Source organism: Brachyistius frenatus, unplaced genomic scaffold, assembly GCF_029030835.1.
Source record: "Brachyistius frenatus isolate BFR_SWC_R1_liver_20210118 unplaced genomic scaffold, ASM2903083v1 Contig_72, whole genome shotgun sequence".
In the NCBI taxonomy this organism is placed as follows: Eukaryota; Metazoa; Chordata; class Actinopteri; family Embiotocidae; genus Brachyistius; species Brachyistius frenatus.
In genome coordinates, this window is record NW_027210671.1 from 246,498 (window position 1) to 268,090 (window position 21,593).

A 21,593-nucleotide genomic window follows, 5' to 3' on the forward strand; every position below is an offset into this window, starting at 1 on the left:
AAAATAGAAGAGGTCACAAAACTTTGAATGCTTTGGTTGTTGGATAGAATAGAGATAGAATTGTTAGTTTTGTCTGTTTTGTTAAATAAACCCCAGACCCCCATATATTTGACACATTTGTGTATTGTTCTTGGAAAATATTAATATGTATGTGAAAAAGCCCTTTTATGGCTCCAGAGAAAAGCCCCAATGATGAATTGCTTCACCTGATGTATCTCTGGCTCTGCAGCAGCGATTGGGATTTCTTTTTAAACTGCATCATGACTCTGACCATGTTATATTGGTGTAATGCTAAATCAGAGCAGTACTATTTGAAGGATTCCAAAGATACTGAAATTGCAGATGTAACATGTGACTTAAGTGACTTGACAACCTGAAGCCATTCAAATGTTGCCTTTAAACTGTTTGTGGTCTGATCAGGTGGTGTTTCCTCGGGTGGCGAGGGTTTGTAAGAACGACCGTGGTGGCTCGCCACGTGTCCTGGAGAAGCAGTGGACATCGTTTCTCAAGTCTCGCCTGAACTGCTCCATCCCCGGTGACTCCCACTTCTACTTCAACATCCTGCAGGCTGTGACGGATGTCATTCACATCAATGGGAAGGATGTAGTAATGGCAACTTTCTCCACACCTTACAACAGGTACCCTGAGAAACAGAAAGCTAAATAAACATTTTAAAGATTTTAAGCATTTTTTAAAAAAATATATAATTTTAGACCCTGAAGAATCAACATTGAATTGTGTTTCTTGAAGTTATTAAATTGAGCTTTTCTGTCATCTCAAATATCAGCAAGTTCATTCGTGTCAACTCATTTCCATTTATTATCCCGATTATCTTTCTCAGTTTGAAATTCTTATAAAATGCCATTAATTCATCAACATTATGACAGTCTGACCTTTGTTAACGTTGGTAGCGAGTGCCCTGCTGTGCCTCTTGGCGACATGTAATTTCTGAGCCCACTGGGTCAACATTTACATCTTCTGTCAAAACAGTTTTGTTTCCCTCTTGACGTGCAGGTGTTTAATCTTATTTTCCCTTTTTGCAATTCATATTCAGACCTCCTTTCATATTCGCAGGCAGTGGGAGTTTTTATCTAAATTGAAAATTACTACAAAGCCATAGAGCTTGGCTGATAGCTCACACATATTGTAATTTTCCATTTTATGGCTGCTTTTTAGCAGATAAGACAATTGCTTGTGACAACGCAATTGAGCATGGTTAATGGACATTAAAACCCAATGAAGCAGTGCCTCTGAAAATTTCTATAAGCCCTGGTTTTGATCCTGGCATTAATTTTCCATTTCATAGTCAGGGGGTGAAATTAGAGGGAGCACATTCAGAGTGTCGGCAGCGCTCAGAGTTTGTGTCTGGATGTCTGCTGAGTTGCTGCACGGCCTCGTCACTTTTTAACTGTCCGGCTCGTTCACCATCTCTCTGCCTTGTTAGCAGCTGCGTATAAACAGACATATGACTGTCTAAGTTTCTGTACATAGCCAACGCAGAGGGTAATTACTGTAATTTAGTAGCTCAGCCAAGAATTAACAGCTCCCTGACCTTGCTCTCTATAATACTGCCCTTGTGTATGCTGTCTCGCCGATGTTACATGATGAATTTAACCCATGATGCAACAGCCAGAAAATCCAGCCAGCTAAGAGGGAGAAAAAGATTTATGTCTTTGTAAACAGGTCCTCGTTTTTATTTCTGAGAATAGATGCATAAAAGAAATCGACAAGTGACTCAGTGATCTGCTATGCATTGATTCCACACAGACAAAAATAAGTCAATGGCTCCACTGCCATCAAGATTTGGTGATTTTCCCCTAAAAATGAAAAGCAATAATAAGATAATCTGTTGTCCATATTTTGAGCCCAACAGTGGACTTGTGATGAACTTTAACGCCTCAAGGCTTTCCGGAAAACCAGCCAGGGAGTGAGGGGAGGCGGGGGGAGGAGGGGGTGTCCTCATGAGACTCTGTAGGCACAGACACTGCAACTCTTACATTACTATACTACAGTCTATGCATCGAAATATTCAGATCTGAAATAACAATCAACACAGAATAATAATTAAAGTTCTATTAAAAAATAGAGGACATTGAAATGTTTTTGTTGTTATATGTCTTTTTTTTTTTTTTTTATAGAAAAGGGAAGTCAGAAGTAAAAAAGTTAGAGTCTCTTATTTTTTCAATTTAACAAAACCTTGACAACCGTCAAAACTTGACTGCATCACCCAGTGTAAACATGCAACAGCTAAAATAAGCCATCGTCAAGGGATTTAGTCCTTCTGAAAGAGGACTTAAAATCCATTTTTCTGTCTCCTGGTGATAGTCCAGAATTGGCAAGGTGTTTCTTTGATTTGTTCAGTCAAGAGGATTGTTAATTTAGTTTTTTGTGTGTGTGTGTGTGTGTGTGTGTGTGTGTGTGGTGGCAGTATTCCAGGTTCAGCAGTGTGTGCCTATGACATGGCGGAGGTGGCCAACACGTTCACAGGGCGTTTCAAAGAGCAGAAATCCCCAGACTCCACCTGGACGCCTTTTCCTGAAGAAAGGGTTCCCAAGCCAAGGTACTTACAGCAGTTAATCACACACACACACACACACACACACACACACACACACACACACACACACACACACACACACACACACACACACACACACACACACACACACACACACACACACACACACACACACACACTATATATATATATATATATATGCCCCCCTAATCAATGCATAAGACTCACATTGTGTTAAAATCACCTCATTCTTAGCTCATGTTGCGTCATTTTTTTGTACATACCCACATTATTTCAAGTTACACATTGCACCTCCTATGTCACATTGCATCCCACGCACCCAATGTATGCACAGACACACTCACACAGATATCACCTTTTTTTCCGAGTTGCACCTCTAACCCATTACGTCACCTCCCCCCCACATGCAGCTGCATCAGCATCAACAAATGAAGCATGAGATCATTTTGCAGATGGCTGGCTAATTCTACAAATGTGCCAACCTGATCAATCTCCCATCTATTGCTCACTAATTAGTGCGCTAAGAGCTACTCTCCCATCCTCCAGAGGAAAAAAAACAGATTTAGCTGCTACAAAGATCTGGGCCATGATAATTGTTGGTACTATGTGTGTGCTCCCATATGGCTGAAAAGACGGTTCCCCACCTACAGAGAACCTGAACTGTGCATTAATCTCCATGCGTTGTGTGAATGAGTATATACGTGTGAGTTTACTCGCTTACTTCAATTAGTATGTAATTGCTTGTTTATGTTCGACAAGGTCAGACTCTGCAAAGATCAGATACATCCGCTGTTGTTTCTGCAGTAATTGATGTGATTGATTTCATTTCCATCCTCTGGTGTGTTCAGACCTTTTATCTGCAGTCAAACAGACGGAGAGTTGTAACAATGCCACCTAGGTCTGTCCCCGCAGCAGACTGTTCCTCCATGTGTTAGACTCTCATACTGAATCATTTACAGATTTTCGTATTTAAGAGATGTCTGTTTCTGTTCTGCCGTCCATATGTGTGCAGACATAAATGTAGCTACAGCAAAGAAAATGTTCGAGTGCCGATTATTACTGACTTTTTTTTTTTTTTTTTTACAGTGACAAACGGCTGCTTGTGCTTAATTTAACGGTATCAATTTGGAGGTTGACTCAACATTAGCAGCAGCCCACTTGAAATCATCTGTTTTCTACACTTTATTTCAGGTCAAGGGAAAGTTGACCAAAAATAAGTTTTCCGAGTATGTTTTCACTGTAGGTTTCATTCAGCAGCGCTCTACTTTCTTCTGCAGGCTCTCATGTTTTATAAAGACTAAATGAAACTACATTTATGTTGAATTTCTGTCCAGTCCTGTGTTGTGAGATGTGTATAGCTATGCACAAAATGGCTTTTCTTCATTCTTGGATTTTTCTATACTCACACATCATTACCTCAAAACCATTATATAAATGAAGTGTTTCACAGGAAGACGAATATACATTTCTCTTGAGCACACACAAATACATGTATCTTGACATGTTGACAGTGGCCAGCTGGCTAATATATCTAGGACCTGGTGTGGATTATGTTCTGTGGCAGGGTATCAAAGACGACGCAGTAAAGGGGTTTTACAAGCTCTCAGAGGTGAGATGCCTGCAAAGGGGATATGCTATCAAAAGCAGCTTCTCTTTTACAAGAAGCTCACCAACTCCCTGTAAAAGGATCAGATAGACAGAATGCCTTGTAGCTTTACCCCGAATCCAGAGAAAATAAGACATCTTGTGTCCTTCTATTTGACCAAAGCCACATGAAATGAGAGTTTGGTCATTTAAAGCTGCGCTCACATTGATTTTGTGAACTTTCTTTCTTCTATTGGGGCTTTCGCTGTGAAAAATTCCCCCCTACAGTCAATGTGGTGTTTTTTTTTTATTTGAGCTTTTTCCTCCTTCTACTAACCATTACATTTCCTGCCATCATCCCTTCTCCTCATTACCATTGTCTTCCTCTCCATTTGCAGGCCTGGCAACTGTGCCGGCACTCCATCCATGGAGAGGTACAAGGTATCCAATGAGTTCCCCGACGACACTCTCAACTTCATCAAGATGCATCCTCTGATGGATGAGGCCGTGCCCTCCATCGCTAACAGGCCCTGGTTTCTGAAGACCATGGTTCGGTGAGTATTACACACTCCAAAGGCCGTCGTCATCAGAGGCTCTAGAGCCTCTTCAGCCCAGGACAATAATTACATGCAGTGCTGCTCAGAGAGTCAAGCTCATTAAAAGACAGTAGTACTCCAATGCAAACCAGCTGCTGACCTATTTTTTTTTTGTAGTAGAGGAAGCACCATTCTACACTACAGTATCTGTCTCCCTGAGTGACTGTGATGAAGATGAACTATTTGATTCTCAGCAGTGTTTATGTTTATGCTGAAATGTGTCAGTTACATGAAAACATCTAGCCCTTACCCAAAAGATGAGTTCATCTCTTTGTCGAAAATTGCTTGTTTAAATCCTGACACTGGAGTAAAAAGTCATTGTTTTATTCTGTGGTTGGCTTTTCTCCAGAGCTTCTGTAGTTGAGCCCATTTCCCAAAAGCCAGTGCACTGAGGCTGATGCTGTTTGATCATAGAGGTCTGTCTGGCTTGTACTTACACTCCTCACAGACATTTCAGCCAGTCTCTAGGGGAATGCGACAACGTACCACCATCCCATCTGTAGGGTTGAACTAACTGACAGCGTATTTGGCAAAAAGTAAAAAAATCTACTTTTTAATTTGGACCTACTGAAAACTTAAAGTTCGGACAGCTTGCCAGACCCTTGACAAGCCTCAGTGGTGGTAACATCCCTTTAAAGATCGGCTACATAAAGAATTCTTCCTGTTTCAGGTTTTACAAGTTATTTGCATCGTATCACATCTTGCCACCACTTTGCTGAGATCTGACCTACATACTGTGCTGGAGTAGTCAGAATATGAACAGAATATGAACAGCTCTCATCAAGGTTATCCCGACAATTCTCTTTGTTCATTAGTGTGCTGTATCATATGACTATACTAAGAATGACACCGTGTTTCTGTCTTTATAATCTTTTGAAATATCACAATGAGCAGAGCCTTGCATGCAAGTCCACGGCAGTAGTTAAAAGTGTTATGTAAGCTCAAAAAGATTCATGAAGGCATATGAGGTGGCAGAGGAGTGATGCTTTTTACGATATCTGTCACCGTGTCGATGTGGGATTTCAGTCTTGAGCTGAATTCAACTAGAAATGAAATCTTTAATAGGGTTTGATCCTTGTTACACCCCAGCGAGGACACCCCAATATCCAGCAAGACATTTTTTCTGTCTTGAGACTTGGCTGTGCTTCAGCAAGGACCTCAGCTGGCTCGGCACAATGAATCACTTGGAGGCGGGAGACACTCTGAAGAATCCCCTTTCTTGTGATTTTGATTATCTTGAATAGGAAAGACAGCAAATATCTTATTCCTTAAACCGTATTATTTCACTGAGATCAAATCCCATTGAGACAGTCCTTGGAGCTGCTGTTATGATTGAATAGATGGAAACCACATTAGAGCTTCAGATTACGGTTAATGTTGATTGGATAAAGCCGGTGACAGAGAACTGTGAAAGATATTTAAAGAAAACAGAAGTGGTGAATAGGATGAGAGGACGTGACCTTGTTTTTTAATGGGCTCAGTGCACTCTGCTGGGATTAAATTTATTGTCACCACCTGCAAAGACAAGCTCTTTCAGAGTGATACATCAGTTTGTGCCCTTTCGCCCATTTTCACATAGAGAGCATTCAGCAAGCATTAATGAGGGTAGAAGGGGACTTCCTAGATTTCCCGATAAGCTCTCATCTTTTCAATCCCATCTCCCAGAAATCATAATACACACTGATGTGCAAATAGGTAAATTTTTTACAACTCTTACAACTTCTTTGCCACAGTGCCAGCAATGCAATAAAACCAGAAGTAAATATCCTGAGGCGATGTATCTTAAATCCAGTTATTGTCTTACACTCACCAAGCACCACTCTGAAACTCACTGACTGGCAGGTGTCTAATATGTTAACCTGAATTTGAATTTGTTGTTTGGTATGACTGGAGCCAAACTTTGCAATCAGCAGCTGTCAATTACAGGGGGGAAAAAAAGCAGTTTTTCTGAAAGGAACCACCTGACAGGCTCAATGGCAATCTGATTGAGTTTCTAATGAAATTACAATCAATTAACGAGATTAATAAGAGTCCCCTGCTGTTCCTAAATATCCTTTTGACATTTGACCTACATGATAGAAGGCCCATTAATTGATTCATTGACTATATAATTATTATCTGGGACATAACATTAATCTCTTTTTGTTGTTCTTCTTTATCAGTTTGTTTGTTAGCTGCTGTAGTGTGTGTTTATTGATGTAAATCTAATCTCCCTCCTCTCTTGAATGAGATCCAGTAGAAGAAGTCCTATACTGGGATAGAGTTCAAAACATTTACATCGAATCCCTGCTGGTGATGTTCAGCACCATCTGTTGCTCTTCCAGTGAGCAAACACTCCTGCTGGGAGGCAAATGGACTCATTAATTGACAGATTTGGTTTTTTTTTCTTGGTATTCTTTCTTCCAGGTATCGACTGACGCGCATCGTGGTGGACAACGAGGCTGGACCCCATAAGAACCACACGGTGGTGTTCCTGGGATCTGAGAAAGGCATCATCCTCAAATTCTTGGCCAATATGAACAACGGCCTTCTCAATGATAGCCTGTTTCTAGAGGAGGTCAACGTCTACAACCCCGACAAGTATGTCACTGGGTAATGGTGTGTGTGTGTGTGTGTGTGTGTGTGTGTGTGTGTGTGTGTGTGTGTGTGTGTGTGTGTGTGTGAGGGATAGATAGAAACAGAGAAACACATGGATACAGTTGCTACAAACGAAGGAAGGTCATTTATTGCATATGTGTGTGTTATAGAGAGATCAATTTAGCATGTTTCCACCATCTATCGGCTCAGCCAACCCACCAACCCACCAGCTCCATCACTACCAGTCAGCTCCCCTGACCCAAGCTATTCAGCGAAGCCAGCCAACCAGATGGCTACTCTATCATTTAAAAGAGTTTTATCAGGTTACACTCTGCCTAACCACAACTACTAAATTAAAGACATGGACCCTAAGGCTCTGGATAACGTAGCGCTGTGGTTCCTGACCACAGTGGAGCCCAGCTCCTCCAAAACGTTGGTTGATTAAAGGAAACACACACTCACACCGAGGTCTGTGTTTGTCTTCAGGGCCAGCCTGGGATCTCTTGCTAATATATTGCACGTCTGTTGGTGCACGTATAGATGTGAGTGAGTGTGCTTAATAAATTGGTAACGAGGGGTGACTTGAGCATTGTTCTGTACTGTGGAGCATAAGTGAATAAGGACAAATAAGTCTCAGTATGACCCTGCCAAAGCAAATATTTACCTGAGGTGAAAGATGAGAGGGAACGAATGGCAGCACAAACACAGAAGGCAGAGAGAAGAGCGCTGAATATCAGAGAGGAGCGAGAGGAAGAAGCAGAGCAAAATATACAATATTGTGTTAGACCGCCAAGAAGAAGAAGAAGGGATGGAGAGTGAGGGCTTTCAAGGTTACCAGTGTTTGTTATCCAACATGCTTCGGCCATGTGATGAGACGTATGTAGGGGATGAAGGGCAAGCCCTCTCGTCTCTCCTCTTCCTTTGCTGCGTCTCCTTCTCTACTCCTCCCTATCTTTATTTCCCTTCTCTCCTCTGGCTGGGCCCGAGCATTCGTCGGCTGCCAGCCATCTAGCTTTAGTCGCGTACAGTAAGTGACTTTGCCCGCCTACCTCCCTGCCTGGCTGGCTGGATCAGCGCAGGCCCGATTGTCGTGCATTACCCTGTGTAGATGGACTCTAAGCCCTAATTGAGAGCGTTAATGCAGGACCAGAGCTCTGCGAAGGGGAGATTAAATCCCAGGAGCTGGATGGCAGGATGGAGAGAGGAATGGAGGGAGAGAAGAGATAGAAAGATGCTTGACACGCCCCAAAGGGATTAGAGTGTGCTCCTGTGGGGCAGTGGAGACAAAGAAGACTAGCAGGGATGGAGGAATTGTAAAGTGTGTGTGTGTGTGTGTGTGTGTGTGTGTGTGTGTGTGTGTGTGTGTGTGTGTGTGTGTGTGTGTGTGTGTGTGTGTGTGTGTGTGTGTGTGTGTGTGTGTGTGTGTGTGTGTGTGTGTGGGAGGGGGGGGTCAAAGGGTTTGAGTTGGTGTTAGTGGATTTTAGAGCTAAGTGCAGCGTTACTGCTGACTGCTCACAGTGCCCATCTGTTTGTTTATCTGTTGTATCTGTATCACCCCTTTCTTTATCTCCCTGTATCGCCCACTCTGTTCCTGACCCCATGTTCTCAAGTCCAGCATTATCTCTGTTCACCCTGACCTCATAGTTTGGCTCTCTGCCACGTCTTAATCTTCCTTTTTTTCTTTAAATTAGCCTTTAAATCTTTGTGACTCCAATTTTCCTCGAAACTCTGTCCTTAAGTTACCATATAGTTGAAGTAAAGACCTAATAAGTCTGTTTTATCCTCTTCTCTGCCTACTCTAGGTGCAGCATAGATGGTGTGGAAGATAAGCGCATCATCGGTATACAGATAGACAGCAAAAGTCATGCTCTGTGGGTGGCTTTCACCTCATGTGTGGTCAAAGTGCCGCTCTCTCGCTGCGAGAGGCATGGACGATGCAAGAAGTAAGTTTGATGCTTGCCTGCCATCATGCCTGTAGTCAAACAATGTCCATTCCTTCGGAGAGACTAAAAATAGTATTCTTTTGTACAATATGAGGTACAATATAAGGGTGTGTTTGTCCTCCAGGTCCTGTATAGCCTCCAGAGACCCGTACTGTGGTTGGGTATCAGAAGGAGCCTGCAGACAGGTGGTCGGCAACACAAAGTAAGTAAACACAAGAGCAATCACAAGAGAGATGCCAAGTGGGAGAAATAGTTTGAGTATCCAGTTCTCTGAAAGTTAAAAAAACAAAAAACTAAGTTTAGATTGGTGTAAATTGATTTTTTTTTTTCCCCTACAAAGTCAAAGGTTGTGACCTGTGTGCAGAAATTCTGTAAAACTATCAAGGAGCATTATTGAATGAAACATCCAATCACAATTCCTTTTGGATGAATCTTTAAAAATTTGTGCCTCTAACTACTTTTCCTCCACAGTAACAGCAGCTGAGACTCATGGGTATTGTAGTATTTAGATCCACCCTCCATCATTTATCAATTCTCATTATCCAAAACTGTTTCTTATGACATCATACTATACCATTTCTACTGAATATTGAACTGAAATCACATTTATATCTTAGGACTTGAATTATGTTAGGTTGAGTTTAGGTATTAAACTGGTATTTCACCTTTTTTCTCATACCCGGTGCCCTTCTGCTTTCTAGTCTTCATATCTGTGATCTTTCTAATTTTATGGTTTGTAACTTTAATTTCCTCAAGCTTAAAGGGCTATTGGAAGGATAAATGGAAGGAAAGTGGTGTTTGCCCCAGGCTCGGACTCGGGTACGCAGCACTAAGGAAAGCTTGACGGCCGCTGTAACTATAATTTGTGGCTGTAGTTATGACACAGAACCAGATTATGCTTTCTGAACAAACAGCATATGGAGTTCTGTGGTGGGAAAAAACATTTTACAGATGAAGTCATAACAAAAGGACCAGAGCTCCACTGGCTGTTTGACGATGAATGAATTTGATCCCCCTGCTGCAAAATGATTGGTCTGGCACGTCAATACACCAAAGGCACACGTACCCACATGCACACACAGAACTTGCATAGCAAAAACACACACGCTATACCCATCCTATTATTATTCTGCAAAGCCGATGCGGTGGACTGTTCTCGTTGACTTTCCACTTTGGAGCCGACACAGAGGCATTAAGAGGGCAGATGACCTCGCCTCTTTACTGTACAATATTTCTAAGTGAGAGAGGGAGGGGATTAGGTCTGGCTGGATCTGTTGGTCTGTGGTGAGCTATTCAAAACATTTGCCAGGCTGGACAGGAGGAGAGATGAACTAAAGGAAGGTGAGAGTGAGAGACATTTTGTTGTTTGCTCATACAAACAGGTTCTTGCAGAGTAGAGACTTCTCTTCCTTAACACCAGGCTTTCTTTTTTACTTTTTCTTTTCCATCATTAAAATAAAAAAAAACTATTGTCTCTTCCCCTGTTTCCTTGTCTGTCTACCTCGCCAGCTACGTATCTTCTTATCTGCGTATGTCCATCCCTGTCTGTGTGTCTATTTTTATTCACCTTTCTTTTTCCATCTTTCCTCTGACATATTCTTTCTCTCTTCCAACCCTCTCCTCCTTTCTTCTTCCATCTGGCCCTGATGCCTGCGTGCCAGCTTTTTCATGTGGAGTTATGCCTCTTGTACCTACTGCCTATAAACAGCTTGCACTCTGTTCTCTTGCAATATGGTCCCCAGTCAGCCCCTGTTACTGCATATAATTGCATATGATTCTGTATGGTTCCTATTTTGTAAACTAGACACACGATTCTGTTCCTCTGACTATCAGCATATCAGATCAGCATAATAACAGTAATAATAACTTCAGCCATAGTCTCAGACACCAACCTTGACATGTCTCTGGGTAAAACTGATCAAATATGCCCATATCTACTTGGTGAGCCCTTTATTCTTTTTAGAATTAAAGCGATGAATCACAATGAATGGGCAACTTTGAGGAAACACTGTATGTAACTGTATGTACAGTATGTCAAGTCCCTGATCGCCTCTTCACTTCTGATATGAATAATTAATGTTATTATGCCAGACCCGCATTTCAACATCCAAGTCCCCTCAGTGCAACCACACATCTCACATAATAATCACATCTGATGCACGATAATCTAAAATGGGGTTCAGTGCTGCCTCCAGTTATATACAGGGCAGCTTGAATTTGATTTAAATATGCATTCTGTGGTTGCAGTGGGATCTTAACCCTGAGCTGAACTGTCTGTAGTGTCACATTTGAACAGACTGCACTTCTGTTGCTATAATGCGGCCACTACGGGACCTGAACCCCTCAACGGAGGGCTCACACTGTGTTTCATTCACTTTCATATGTGCCAAGTACGGCCCAGACACTGCATCTGTAGTGTGACGGCTCATTGTTAATTCATCTCGAGACCAATGGGATTTAAACCTTGTAATCTTCATCTCAAAACAGTCCCACCACAGTTCTGTAATGTTATTACCAACCTATATTGGAAACCATGACCACAAGGTTGTCTTGTGTTTTGGTCTTGTCAAAGAAGCCAAACAGCGTTTCATAGCATGGTGGGACGAGGTGACAATGCCTGCGAGGAAAATCTGGCAGATACTGGGAGTGCCTGGGCTGCATTTGTGCTTCGACAGGTTCAATTGTGCAACTCTGCGTCTGCTTTGTGATTATGACAATGTACGATAAGCAAATCAGATAAGCCGATTAACTGTACCCCCTGATATGAAAAGAGGATGCTGCTGTTGTTGTTGTGCGGATGTTGTTGTGCTTGAATTTGAAGGGGAATTGGTTATCAAGAGGGTAGAAATTCATCATCTCCTTTACAGCAAAGGTTCTGTCAAACTGGGGGAAACAATGACTTGTAAATGAATTCATTACGTTTTTCAATCATCTCCCAAATATAAATATACATGAAGTTGTGACTTTGACTTTGATCTGATTTGAGCACCGAACAACAGTAATCTTCCTAAAATCTTGTCAGGTTCACATTTCCGGCTCTGATCAGGACACAAGGGGTGAATGATGCTGTTTTGGAAAACCATTCTTCTTCATGCTATAATTGTGACCAGTGGAGGGTGAGGAAGATGAGAGGCGGGTGGACAGGCAGGAGGAGGAATAGTAAGGGGGGAGCTGAGGAGGACTGTGAAAAGCTGTCATGCGTGACTGTGATCCTGGTTGACAGTTGGTCCGCTCTGTTTCACAGACCTCCTTGCTGCCTGCTTGGTGGTCTTTCGGGGAAAAAACAGGTCTCGGTGCAGATTGCATCAGAAAATAACATCTCCAAAACTCCCTTCCTCCGTGTCATATGATGGCCCTCGAGCATGGTTACCCCTCACTGCTTTGGTCTTGGCCCATGTGATTATAACAGACTCATATCTATGCTGAAGTTCGATGAACTCACACGCTGTGTAGAGGGAGAAAAGATTGTACAAAGTGAAGTTCTTACAAAACCATTACATTGGGAAATATGCTTTTTTTTTTGTGCATTCTTGCCAAGAGTTAGATGAGAATATTGATATTGAATTCCTTGTATTGCTAAACAAGGAATGTAAAGCTGAAAGCAGCAGCTGGTTAGTGTAGCTTAGCATAAAGACGGGCTGGATACAGCTTTCATAGCTCTGTCCTAAAATTACATATCCGCCTACCTGGTCTTGTACAGCAGGTAGGCGTTTGTTTAACCATCACAAAAACTGTGAAAATTGCAATTTGCCATTATATGAAAGGAGTTTGTGCTGGACATGTTATTTGTTATCCCACATGTATTCCTTTAAGTCCTGTCCTTACTCTGCCTCTGACTGGCTCATACTCATTGCTTTTGTTATGTTAGTTATGTTTTGGCATGATGAGTTTGCATAAGACAATGAGGATCAGAACCAATCACAATACAGAGTTGTAATAGATCTTAAAGGGAAAACAATAACATGTACTGGACAATTTTTTGGCTCCGACCAATAACTTCGCAGAGTCCGAGCTGGTTACCTAGCAACTGATTACAGAATTAAACTGCACATAAAATGATAATCTGACTGATGTTATAATTAATAAACATATACATGGGTTGCTATTAATTAGTGGGCTAGATGCTAGCTATTTCCCCTGTTTTCCAGTTTGTAAGCTAAGTAGCGGCTGGCTTTAGCTTCACATTAACCTTACTAACACGAGAGTGGTAGATATCAGTCTCAAACTGCTGGCAAGGAAAGCAAATAATCAAACAAAACTGCTTCTAAAATCTACACAACATAAGATAACTGTTTTTTTTTTTTATTACAGTCAAATAAAACATCTATTTTTATCAACACTACTGGCAGTGAGTCCTGTGCCAGCTATGGATTTACCGGCCTGCTGCATTTTTCATAACCACTGATTTTCAGCCTCCAGGCCACCTGCTAGGTGGTCTATGATTTCGATCCAGCATCGGGGGTTTCCGTATTTTGCACTGTGTGCTCGAATAGGAGATGCTGTGTTTGCTGGTGTTTTTGTAGAAGCTCTCCTATAGCTTTGTTACTTTATTAGGTGAGGCGAGCCTGCATGGCCTGGCCTGTTTTCCACTGCTGACCATGATGTCTCTGTTCCCCGCAGATCAGCCTTTGAGCAGGACGTGGAGCATGGTAACACAGATGGCCTGGGAGACTGCCAAAGTAAGCAGGCCCCCTTCACTCTTATCTTTCCTCCTCTATTCTATACCCCCACCAGCACCAGCACCACCACCACCACCACCACCACCATTCCTCTCTTCTCTGTTAACTCCGTCTCCCTCTTCTCTCGGCCCTCCGCTTCCTTCTTTGCTGCTGTCACCTTTTTCTCCCCCGTCTGTTCCGCCCTCACAATCCTCTCTTTCAGCCTCTTCCATCCATCTGTCCCTTTCGGCTCTCGTCCTTTTCTGTCCTTCTCCCGCTGTTCCTCTGGTACCCCGGTCAATAGAGAGTTGTGTCCCATTGGGCAAAAGACTGGGTTCCTTCTTGCAAATCGTTTCGAAAACACAACACAAACATTGAGCGACACACAGGGAAGGGATTTTTACTTGTGAGCAGTCACAGGGCTCATTTTGAAACCCAAAACAAGACGGGGCTCTCAACCAAGTCAGACCCAAAATTCTTGAAGGGTCTCTTTTACTCCGCAACACAAGGAGTGGCATATGGGGACTGTATATTTGATCTTTTCATGTCCAGAATAACAGTTTTGATTTGTCCAATGCGATACCCTGTTAATATAATACTGAGCTGCTCAGTTTGGAAAAGACACTTCAAAACACCTTGACATGAAATCATTTATCTTAATCCATTTAATTTCGATTTAGACTATTTACTAAATAAAGCCGATGCATTTTAACTTCAGTTTCATTAGTATGTTTGGTCAAAGCAAACCACAGTGTGGGCCCCTATTAGCTGTAGGAGCCATATAGATCACCTCTGATTAAAAGTAAGCAGAATATTGAGCAATGAGTCATGGCTTTTGAACATGTTAAAGCGTAAGCTCCCTTTACTGCAAGCAATAACATGTTTCCCCTCGTTTCTTTTCTTTTTCTTTCAGATACATTTGTGGCGCTGAATGGTAAGTATCCCACATGAACTGCACAGGCAAATCTAATAAACAAGCGGAGCTGCATTTCATCTCCCCTGACTCTTTAACTTCAGCCACACCTCCTCATCTAGTCAGTCAATCTTCCCCTCTCAAGGAAATTAAAACTCCTCCCACATTCGTAAAGACAGGTTATTAATGACTCAAGGTTTTAACTAAATTGATTTCGCTCCTTCTTTTTGATAGACATCCCTTCCAGTTATAAAGGTAATGAAACATTAAAGCACAGTTGGTCACGTTCCCCGCTCGTAGCATTTCCCCTCATCCAGCCCCTTTGGTGTTTAGAATAAAGGTCATAGAAATAGAAATCAGAATTTAAAAAACTTTCATGTTGATTTTGATTCTATTAGGTCCATTAGACATTCTATCTGAAAGGGCTAATGTAAATACTGCACATGTGCACACAGTTTTACTACTGGCTTCTTCTCGCAGATACGTTCACTCTTCTAATCACACAACACAATATCACACTTCACTGTCGGCTGATTGATACCATTTTCCTCACACAAGACTGATAAACAGATTTGATTAGCCGGCAGCAAAGTCACTGTTATCCATGACACCGACACCTACACTCCCGTTTTCCTTATTTTTATTTAATCGGAGAGCACAATCGTTTGGTGAATCTCTCACGCACGCACGCACACACACACACACACACACACACACACACACACACACACACACACACACACACACACACACACACACACACACACACACACACACACACACACACACACACACACACACACACACACACACACACACACACACACCTCTCAGCTGCCAGATCAAAACAGTCAGATCCATACAGAATGACAAGAATAGATATTTTGAAGTCGTTCCAGAAAGCCCAGCGCTCTCTCTGTGCCCCCCCCCAACCCCCCCAACCCCACACACACACACACTCATACCTCCACTGTGATCCTCCCTCCTTTTGGAGATCCAGGGTCATGGAAAAAGCATCTGTGTTGGTGTGCACCCCTATAGTGCTGAATATGCTCCCACAGGTTTGGCTGTATGTTCTCAGGCACACACACACACACACACACACACACACACACACACACACACACACACACACACACACACACACACACACACACACACACACACACACACACACACACAAACCCACACAGACAACACCCAGTTTACAACCCCCTCCAAACAAAGTCTCAGCTATTGCCCCTGCCCCTCCATCAATCTGTCAGTGGTTGATATGGATTTGAAGATAAATAAATGCCCCTTCTCCATTCTCCTGTCTCCCACTCCAGACTAGACATCCTCGCCTCTCTTTTAATCTGTAGAAAGAGAGGGATGTGCATCCGTCGGCAGTTTAGGGCTTTTTTTTTTTCCTGATCCGTGGAGGAGCTCCGAGCTCTCTCTATGTGTGTCATCTGCCTGAATTGCACTTCCCCTGGCGGTGGGGGAATGAATTATAAAATAGGCCTGTCACACTAATCTCTCAGCCTTGGGCCAATAGTTAAATAAATCATTTTAATGATTGCCACGCCACACAGAGAAGGAGGAGGCTCTGGGTCGTGTTGTGTGTGGGTGTCTGTTGTGGGTCTACCAGCAGCATCAACGTGAGCTCACTTAAACGCCTCCCCATCTTCAAACACAAGCATAAACACATATTGAAAAGGAAGTCGCAGATCCCCAAACAAACACACACACACACATTGCTTTCGCCTTCTCCGTGGAGAGAGCGTGTCAAAACAGTAAATGGGGGTTGAGCTCCACAAGAGGCTGTTGATAAAAGTGTTGTCACTCTTCATCTAAGGAAGATTTTTTTTTTTAAACATGTGGCGTCAACACATTATATTTAATACAATATATAGCTTGTGAAAAATTGTGTGGGGTGGCTTAACTGTAAGCATGTGGGACGGGAATGTGATTAGCATGGTTCAAAAATAAGCAGTCAGACAAAGCTTATGCACAAATTCTGCCTATGAAAGAAAATGAGAAAACGGAGACACGGGGATGCAGCGAAACACAGATTGTTTGAGCAAAAGATCGACAGAGACGCGAGACAGTAGGTGTGATCCATCATCCACAAATAAAAGAATACTTTTTTGTTGTTCATTTCCACAGAGACACACATCTAGTGTGTTTGTTTACTGTCAGTGTTAATATATCCACCAAATGTCTCCTCAATTAACGGAGTTATTATTTACTCTATAAATGTCAAAAAAAGCATGTTGTGTGTGTCAAATGGTCCAAAGCAAAAATGTTCAGTGAAATGTCACGAGATGATGAGATGAAAAAAACAACAACAGCAAATCATAACAGTTGTGAAACTTGAACCACATAATATTTGGTGTCTCAGTTTGGAAAATGACAAAAATAATTGTTTGATTATCAAAATAATTGTTGTTCAATTACGAATTCTGTTTCAAGCTTTGTTTCAGCTCTTGGACAAAGTATGATCTAAAGTTGGAGAAGTTATCGGCATACATCAAAATGAATTGAACGTTCCAACAAAATCGATTGAAAAGTTTGATTTAAAGGAAACTTTAGAAAGGTTGCGAGAGGAACATGAACAGAGTTGGAGGCGCTTTGCAAGTAAAGGAAAGTTACAGGCAGACTTCTCGACAAGAGCAAGGGCAAAAAAAGTTTCTCTCTTGTCCTTCATATCGAAGGTAGGCACCCTACGGTGATTGTGGAGAAACACAATTGTAGTTTTCTCTGCTCTGACAGGCCCAGCAGAGCTTTGACATGTCAGTCAGAACAGGAGTGGAGAGAGTGAGAAGGAGGAGGATGGAAAAAAAAGAAACAAGTCTATCCTGAGAAAAACACACACACACACACACACACACACACACACACACACACACACACACACACACACACACACACACACACACACACACACACACACACACACACACACACATTTGCTAATGACTTGCCCAGGGTCACAGAGAGAAACACTTTGTTGCCTCATACAGCCCAGCAGCTGTCCTTGTGTGTGTGAGCGTCTGTGTGTACGCTTCAAAATAGGAATAGATATGTGTGTGTGTGTGTGTGTGTGTGTGTGTGTGTGTGTGTGTGTGTGTGTGTGTGTGTGTGTGTGTGTGTGTGCGCCCCCCTGCTGGCCTGTGCCTGCGTGCACTGAAGCCTGTCCCTGTCTGCCGCAAGCGTCAGTTAACCTGTGTTGTGTCCGGCAGGCCACCATCACCATCACCATCACCAAACCCTCTCACTTCCCACCTCGGCCCTCCCCGAGGCGGCAGAGGGCCCCCTGGGGCGGGGCCGCATGGTGGAGCGGAAGGACCTCCCCATGAGTTCAGACAAAGGGGAGGACCCCTACGTGGCCGTGCCCTCTCAGACTCAGCCCGAAGCCAATGGTAAGCCTTGGAACGCAACAGTGAGCAGTCAATTTGGTCCATTGTCACCTGTGGCAAGGGAGGGATGAAGGGGAGGGGAGGGGTTTGTGTAATTGAGATTTACGGCTGCCTGGCTGCTTCCAGCTGATGAGGTGCAGAGATAGTGGATCGGTTTCTCTCTAGGGGACAAATTGTCTCACACTGCGCACGCAAACCCCCCACAGAAACGTACGCAAACACACCTACACGACACATACATATGCAGGAACAGGCGCATACACCTTCCATGCTCATTAAGACGCATGTACACGCACACAAATGCTCATACACACACGCTGTGGGATGGATTTATTATCCGTGGCCTGTAATGTCCCACAGGAGATGTAATATCCAGACCATTACACTCAGAAAAGGAAGATGGCAATGTATTTATTTCCCCGAGAAGATGGCCCAGTCCCCGGCTTTGTCATGCTTTGTGACACACTGACATGACATTGAACGCCCTTTTCTCCTGTGTTAACAACCTGCCTGGTGCTGAACCGCCTCAAGGACAGCTCACTGGATAAATGAGTCAGAGTAAAAAAAAAAAAAAAAGAAGGGGAGGAAATGAGAGGGACGATACCCGTTGGAAGGAGGAAAGAAAAAAGGTCACTGCAGTGCTGGTGATCCATGTTTTGTCCCTTAATAAAACAGAAAGACCTATAACACGTCCCATTAAAACAACATGCAACATGTCCCCACTATATAGTTCAGGCTGTCAGACGCGTCACCATGGCCACCAAGGACTTATGGAGGTTTTGATTAAAATAATAATAGTGATTTATCATCAGTGTTGATAGGTACTTTCTACAGATGAAAAAAGGAGGCAAGAAAAAAAAGAAGAGCTAAGACTAAAAGATTTTGTCATTGAAGCGTTTTACAAAAAACATAGCTTCAACCTTAAAAAGACCAAACAGAATATTTTTTCACTCACAAAGTTGGAAGAGTCTTTGAAGACTGAAGTGATGACAAGTAAGATTGATGGGTGAATAAATACATCCCAAAAGTTTAAAGATACTTGGTGATGTGATTCAAATGTAAGGTTGTCACATGACAGCCATAAACTTGGGCTAGCCAAAATCACAGCGTCTCTCATTGCAGCCTCTAAAATAAAACATTATGTTAGTTGAGTCTTTCCCAAATGCATATTTCAGTATCTCCTGTCTATGGACTGAACAGAGGTACAGCAGTGTCTGCAACATGTCAGCTGGAAGCAGTGAGGCACCAGTAGGTAGATCCAAGCACAATGGTGGCAGAGACTTCAGACAGCATGCCTACAGCCAGCATCACAACATGCTGTCGCTCCCCTTGTTGCCGCTACCTGAGCAGGTGTAACATTACTTGAGCCTCACGCAGAGCGGTGAGGAGTGCTGAGCGTCAAATGTAACAAAAGCCTAAAGCTGTTGTACAATGATAACAAAATTATAGAAATATTGTTCTTATTTTGGTGTAATGTGGGTGACCCATGCTCAGGTAACTGCAACAGGACTTCACATTTCAAAACAATGCTTCCTGCTATTTTTTCTGTATGATCATTATTATTATTATTATTATTGTTTTTATGAGACACCTTTGCAGCTTGTTTCACTCTTTATCAGTTCAATTTCAGCTCTACAGTCTTTTTGTTTTTCTTTTCTCTGAGAGTCAGCGCTGCTGAGATTTCCTTTGATTTCCTTGATTTTTGTGGCTTCTCGTGAAAAGTTCTTGATATTCTGCATGGCTTGGCCTAAGATTATGTCCTTTTTTGCTATTTATGTACTTGCCTTTTTTCCTGTTTTGATTGCTTTGAAGGTATTAAGCACAGTTTTGCCTCCATGCAGCTTAATGCTTTTCAGCATGGCAAATTGAGCACCACAGCCAACAGTACTCATTTCCCGCTCCACCCATCCTGCCTCCCCTTCCTTCCTGTCGCCCTCAGTATTACTGGCTTCAGGTGTCAACTGTACTGTGAAAACTTAGCAAACTGCGTGTGTGAAAGTGAAAATGGAAAAAAATAAACATTGTGATTATGAAGTCAGAAACCAAATAAACAAGTCATTTTATCTACATTTTATTGGCACAGAGATAAATCTATGCAGTCCATTTTACAGAAGAAATCAGGCATAAACATTTAACTATACCATCAATCTAGAGTTTATGCTCGAGTGAAAACGTATTAGCTCATATCCAAAATCGTTTGCAAGCTTTTTCATGATTTAAAAGAAAGTAGAATTACTCCCTAACTTTTTCATTTGCAGTTGAGACATTGTGGAATCTTATCTGCTAATGAATATTACAGTACTGCCAATGTGTATTAGCCCAACACCACCAGAGTAATTATAAATACTGCTAAGTGATGAGCATTCACACTGATGATATTTAGCGCCCAACAGCGTCATCGATCGGAGGCCTCTTGTGTTTCACAGTACATTTGAGCTTGGTGTTTGTCTGTCTGTTTGGGCCTCATCTGTCTCTGGTATATTTTATTCTACCAATAGCCACTCAACCATGCACCTCTCCCATTTCTCCCCCATTGCCCCCCCCCCCCAAAAAAAAAAAAAAGAAGAAGAAAAAAAAAAACAGCAGCCCCGCCACTTTCCACCATCTGCTGCCATTGTGATCAGTCTCCCTTCCACAGGACTTCTCATCTGACTGGGATGGCATGTTCCAAGGCTATACCTTACCTATAGTGCAAATTAATTCCTGAACCAATTTATGGAGTCCCCCTTCCCCCCTTTCTTCCTCCTCCATCTCTGCACCTCCTCCTCCTCCTCTGTTTCTCCCCTTGTAGTCTGTCTCTTCTCCAGCTGGAGTCATATCTCTTCCCCTGTCTGCAGGAATGAATCCTCGCCCTTCTCCGCCTTTGCTCTCTATCCTCTTTTTCTACCTGTCTCCCTGTCTCTGTCAGGCTCAGCTCTTCTCCCCCTTCCCCCCTTATATCCACCCTCCCCAACCCCGACCTGTAGCCACTGCTGTGTTGCTCCAATTTATGGGTTCATTACAGCAGCTATCCAGGGGAGAGGGGACGAGGGAGAGGTTGGAAGGAAAGAGGGATGGAGAGAGACAACAGGGAAAGAGACATGGGAAATAAGGGGATAGGGGAGTGCATGATAAAGATTTAATAAACAGAACAGGACAATAATGCAGCAGTGAAGGTTATACGCCGGCAAAGAGATAACAGGTATACAAACTGGCTGAAAGATGTAAACAAACATGATGGAGGAAAGGAGAATCTGGGAGGATCTGTAATGAGATATTGTAGCTGAAGCGAGTGAGCGACAGTGTTTCTCTCTATCCCTCTCAGTCATTTGTCTTCATAATGACCCACAATTTTAACCCTGAACAGTCTACGATCCAATTTTATGTTCACCCAGCTAACTCA

The 21,593-nt window shown here is 42.7% G+C and overlaps 1 protein-coding gene across 2 annotated transcripts in view; it reads left to right on the forward strand.

Annotated features, from left to right (window-relative positions):
- The window catches only part of sema6a (sema domain, transmembrane domain (TM), and cytoplasmic domain, (semaphorin) 6A), a 107,366-nt gene that overhangs the window by 73,260 nt on the left and 12,513 nt on the right, over positions 1-21,593 (forward strand). The window contains exons 10-18 of one of the 2 annotated variants that reach the window (XM_069707734.1): positions 421-638; positions 2,429-2,560; positions 4,522-4,677; positions 7,126-7,299; positions 9,099-9,239; positions 9,364-9,441; positions 13,860-13,918; positions 14,811-14,831; positions 18,035-18,214. In XM_069707734.1, coding sequence (XP_069563835.1) covers positions 421-638; positions 2,429-2,560; positions 4,522-4,677; positions 7,126-7,299; positions 9,099-9,239; positions 9,364-9,441; positions 13,860-13,918; positions 14,811-14,831; positions 18,035-18,214 — 1,159 coding nt within the window. The remainder of the gene's footprint in view (positions 1-420; positions 639-2,428; positions 2,561-4,521; positions 4,678-7,125; positions 7,300-9,098; positions 9,240-9,363; positions 9,442-13,859; positions 13,919-14,810; positions 14,832-18,034; positions 18,215-21,593) is intronic. The other variant, XM_069707735.1, reaches the window with a different exon arrangement.